Here is a 5,508-nt window from a genome sequence, read left to right as displayed (position 1 = left end):
TGGATTTTCCTGCTGAATTTGAGACTTTTCTTTCAAAAGTGTAGCCACAGCTCTGTTCCTCACACCTTGATCCCTTTTATGATTCCCAGCAACTTCTAACAACTTGATCAGCTGTTTGGGATGACCTGAGGTGCTCAGTGTATTATTGCCTAGTAACTTCCACTCAGCCTCCTATTTTGTGCTTTTTTTACCGGTGAATGATGTGTTTGGTATTTTGCAGATATCTTTACAGAGGATGCAACTGAAGACAAATCACGGTGCTTAAATTCATTGTCCTTTTTTCACTGCTTATTCAGGACACAATAATCTTAATAGTTCCATGGACAGGGTTTGACCTGTCACGAGTCTCATTGTTTGTTTATTTTCTTTGAGTGAAAATACTGTGGCTGCTTGTGACCTTGTTCTGAGTGTCTAATAGATAATTTCTTCCTTATTCATCATTTGGTTTTGTATTTTTGTCCTCATTCTCAGTTGCACAATGTTTGGATTAAGGACACCATGGCCAACAAAGCCTGTGACTTCATTTTTTCCTGTTACTCATTAATCTACTCAAACATCTTTCTCTCCCCATTTTTCCTTGCTGAATTTCCTACCTTTTGAGCACTGCTGCCCCACGTCCTATGGCAGAGCAGTTCCAGGGCGTTCTCTGCTGGGAATGCTTCTGCCCATGCCCAGCCTACAACAGTGATTTCACACCTTTGGGATATAGGATGAGAATGCAGCTCTTCAGCAGGGAAATTCTCCTCTGACTCTTGGAGAGTCTTTACGGTTCTTAAGCATTTCGAGTTTACTCCTGTTTCCCACCGGTTTCTCACAGCTGGTGTTCACACTGGTGTATAATCTATTACTCGCATCTAGCTGTTATTTATGATAACAAATTGATCACCGGCAATAGCAGTTTGCACAAATTAATTCCTTGTGTGACATTACTTAGATTTGCATGACTGTTTCTGAGCATGAGCTGTTCACTTGCAAGGCTGTCTTTGGAGATTTACAGACTGCACAACTCCCTTCTGTTGTTGGACTACTTGCAGATATGACGCGTATCTGCTATAAATATTTAGTCAGAGTTCCTCATAAGTAGATATTCTTACTAGCAACTGTATTTGTGAGCCAATTCACAGATAATTTCACAATGAAAAAGAGATTTCTTTGAAATTGTATTCATTTCATCACCATGTAAAAAAAAAATTCCTGGTTCTACCTGTGAAGACTGATTTTTATTGCTTTTTATTTGCCTCCTTCCCCATCTGTTTCCTGGAACTCTTTTATTTCCATAGGTCTGTATGTTTTTTCAGTGGCTCTCATCCTTTTCTTTTTCCTCCCTTATTTCCCTCAGCTGCTCCCTTGTTTCTGTTCCTCCTTTCCAGCCCTATGCCCCACCCGTGACCGTGCCTCCTTACCTTAGAAAGTGTTCTTTAGAAATACAACTATTTTGAAAGCATACAGGCAGATGCTTTAGGGACATGGCAGCAGACACCAGCAGCCCAGGGTGTACAGTTTTGCAGAAATAAAAGCAGATTTGAGGTGTTCCTTCCCTTCCTCAATTCCCACCTCAAACTAATAGTTTATATTAAAAGCTGACAAAATAAATGGGCATGGCATCAACTTGACACCTCCTACCTACTCGCTTACACGCATGACTACAGTAAGAGGGTGTCGGTGGTCGCTGACTTCACCTCCCTTTCTCATCCCAAAAGACACATGCAAGATGAATGTTGATTCCTGACTTTGTAAAATTTAGATAAATCTAGGGTTATTATACCTGGACCATCACTTTACCTTAGCTTTAGCTTCCACCTGGGCTCCATTTTGTACCAGGTACCGCACGACCTCCGTCTGGCCAGCTCTGGCAGCCATGTGCAGCGCTGTCTCTCCTCTCTAGCACCCAGCAGCAAAAACAAAATACCATTAAAAATGCACTCTGGGAAAAGCAAACCCCAACACGCTTCATAAATACCAAAATACTGATGACCCAGTTCAGGATAATCTCCGCTAGAATATTTGGTGGTAGTTGTCTGTGAGCAAGATGGAAGATTAAGTCAATATTTGACCTCTCAGCTGTACTCTACAAAGCAGTGTATCTCAGGGTTTGTTTCCCAACACAATAGTGCCTTTGGCACTAGCCTTTTACCGTAATTTTGGTATTTACCGGCATTTCACAAGCAGTGTTAAACTGAGGTCCATTTAAATTGAGCCTAATCTAGTCAAATGAAAAAAATTTCAAATGTTGTGTATATTTGTATATTCAGATACGCATATATTTAGCTTTCCTACTGTGCCCTATGACCCTACTATCATTTTTTTATCTGACAGGCACTGAGATGAATGAACAAGAGAGAAAAATAAATCACCACTGACTACATTAATCTAAGGCTTCATGGACTTAATGACAAATCCAAGGAAACCAGAATTAATTTAGGAGAGAAATTGCGTTCTAAATTTTTGGACATCGATACACCTGCTAATTCACAAGTGGTGTTGCATTTTTATATAATCTAATAGAGTTAGCAGGTGAAGACTTTAACAAAAGATTGCTTTCTAACTACATCTGTGTAAAACGAGATCTCGAGGCCAAACTGTTAAAAAGAATCAACAAGCTTCTTCTTTCCTCCCACTTCCCAACACCCATCTAACACTGACTTTGGTTTTCACACGTGCCCTGGGAGCCTTGGGGCACGCAGCGCGCATCCAGCAGCAAAGCGCACCTGTACGGCTGTGTGGACACAGGCAGTATGTCCCGCCAATCTGCTGCAATCTGTTGGTAAGAGCAGAACTTGCCCTAAATGGCAGGCCCCCGGGGTCCGGGGAAAACAGTGCTCAACAGTCAAGCACACATCTCAAAAGCTACATCGGAGAAGCTACAGCATGATCTATTCTTCAGGAAATAAAGAGCACAGTCTGAATAAGGTCAGCTGCTTTTAAGCCTTCCTCAACCTGTCAGGGAGGAGTCCACAAGCTGCACTTCCCTGTGAATCCCATGGGAGCCACAACCGCAACAGTGAACACCAGAACCAGGCACTTCACAGCAGCGCTGCTCCCGGACATTACCGTGTATTCCCAGTTCTGCCATGCCAAAAGGAGATCTTTTACTCACCACGTTGGTAGTGTTGGGTGATGCGCCATGATGCATTAGCTGCGATACAATATTTACATGTCCCATGAAGGCAGCAACATGGATTGGAGTTAGGCCCGACTGAAAGCCAAACCAAAGTCAAAGTTAAATAACTAATTCCACGCTCTTTTACAAGAATGCCATGGGCAAAAAATAAGTTACTCTAAAGTAAGTAAACCCAAGTGCTTGTTCTTCTGAGAGGACCTTATCTCCATATATACACATGCTCAAAGCAAAGGGCATGCAGAATTGGAAACACCTATGAGTAGGGTTCATGAGCAAACATAAAACATTGTAGGAATTCAGTAATTTCTCCATCAGTTAAAATCAACTGCAGCTAAGCAAGACTTCTTCCTTAAGTTTTTGCTACATATTATTCTGGAGAAAAAAAAAAAGGGTAGAAGCATTCCCAGCACAAAGGCGAGACTTTCTGAAACATTCAGCTGATGGAAAAAAGATGCAATGTTCATTGTCTCCACCAGATCCAGTAGCTTTTAGATGAACAAAAAGGTCTATTGAACTTAGTGGTGAGCTCCATCCCCACTGTTTCTCCAGGGGAAAAGGGACTTCAAAACCATGGCATCCAGCCAGAGAGGCACAGACACAAATGCCACAGGCTAAAGAGAATTCCCCCTTCCCTCAGGACCTCGTGGCACCATCACAAACCTGCACCACTGCCCTTATACAAGATATAAAAGACCAACTGGAAAGAAAGAGGAAGGGAGAAGGGGAGGAGAAAAAAGGGAGCAGTCATTTGGCAGGGCATGACCTCGAGGATTTTCTTTAGAAATCCAATGAATAGTTAATATTTCTCCTTGTAGAATTACCCTAAAGCCTCTCACAGCTGCTTCTGCACAGCTGTACCAACAGTCAGCCAGGGGCTGCAGAAGCGGGTTTAGCTACCAAGAGCAGGAGCAGGCTCAGTGGATCTCTGGAAATCCCCTGGCTTAGGCAGTTTCCCCACAGATAGACAAAAGTCCCAGGAGGGTGGAGGTGAGGAAAACACACTTTTGTTCCTTCCTCATGCAGAACAGCAAACATGAGCAGAAAGGCAGAATATCCAGTTGAGTACGTAATTTCTTTTCCCTGTTACACATAGTTTAGAAAATGCTTTTAAAATAACCGACTGCAGGAGATACCATGCATGGGTGTCCCCTTTGACCACACACACTCACTCATACTGCAGAGATTCACGCCTGCAGCTGAAAAAAGAAGCGCAATAGCTACAAAGGGAAGGATGGAATCTAGCCAGAAAACACAATTCACCGTAGGAAAAGGTAATCGCAGCATTCCTTCTAATAAACAGGTTATATGCAACAATGGCTATCTGTGACATGTGGTACCGCTTCCTCTTGTTGCATTTGTTGCATTGTTGATTCATATCTCACAACTGACATTTGTTTGCTGTCAGATTTCTCTGAAGCTTTCTGGCCAATCCATTTTGATAGCCAGAGAGAAGCTTCCTTTCTGACTAGAGAAACAGCAGCTTTTGGATGGGTGTGGAGCACCGACTCCCACCTCTGCCTTGAGAGGTTGTGACCATACAGACATCCAGCGAAAGAGGCAAGCAGGAAGGTAGAACCCGGAATGAATCACAACATATGCAGTCAAATGTGGTTTGAGACCCAGGTGAGGCAGCGACAGGAAGAAAAAAGAAGAGCTTTTGCTTTTGGAAAAAATCACATATACGGTTTGCGACTGAATAATTAGAACAAAACACCGTGACCAAATGAAACTCCGTTTGGGGGAGATGAACTGCTCCCAGTTGTACCTTGTTTAATCAATGCAGTTGTTTATCATTTTCTAAGCTGGCTGCTGCCACAGTGGTCACACATGGCTATGGCTGCGACCTTTCCTCCTTAGGAGGATGCACACACACATAGACAAACCAGATTTACCATAGGTACGTAATTAATCTCTAAATTGTGCCAGTAACTGGGTGTAGCCTGTCTCATGCTGATCGAAGTAATAGCATATTGATTCCTGTCGAGCTGATTTGAGATGACCCGTGATGGTGGGGGAATACAGCTCCTGTCTGGAAAGCCAGCACAAGGTCTGGGCTAAACCACCTTTCAAAACAGGGCTTGAGTGAAGCACAGTCCTCACCCTGCTCTCTGTAACAGTGTGAACTTCATCCTCAGCGCATTAAATTACAGGCAAAACTTGGTAGATAGACTTCTAAAAATTTAACCTGTTATGTTTCTCTCATTATTCCCTCTGTGACCCCAAAGCATATCAATTGTTTGGGCGATCCATTAGGGCAACTGACTTTATTGTTCAGTTTTATTATTTGCTAATGCCTCGTTGAAAATAATTATTGACTCAGTTGGTACACGGTCTTTCAGAAATATTCAAGTATTAATCGACACAGGTACAATGAATTTTGTAGGGAA

General features: G+C 42.6%; 1 protein-coding gene across 1 annotated transcript in view; it reads right to left on the bottom strand.

Moving 5' to 3' along the window:
- Nucleotides 1-5,508, bottom strand: part of LOC104499771 (ankyrin-3) — a gene marked incomplete at its 3' end in the record, with an annotated part of 60,620 nt that overhangs the window by 18,243 nt on the left and 36,869 nt on the right. The window contains exons 13-14 of the mRNA XM_010143325.1: nucleotides 3,098-3,196; nucleotides 1,783-1,881 (exon numbers count right to left, since the gene is read on the bottom strand). Coding sequence (XP_010141627.1) covers nucleotides 1,783-1,881; nucleotides 3,098-3,196 — 198 coding nt within the window. The remainder of the gene's footprint in view (nucleotides 1-1,782; nucleotides 1,882-3,097; nucleotides 3,197-5,508) is intronic.

This window comes from Buceros rhinoceros, unplaced genomic scaffold, assembly GCF_000710305.1.
Source record: "Buceros rhinoceros silvestris isolate BGI_N320 unplaced genomic scaffold, ASM71030v1 scaffold13639, whole genome shotgun sequence".
Lineage (NCBI taxonomy): Eukaryota > Metazoa > Chordata > Aves > Bucerotiformes > Bucerotidae > Buceros > Buceros rhinoceros.
This window is presented reverse-complemented; position numbering and strand designations above follow the sequence as displayed.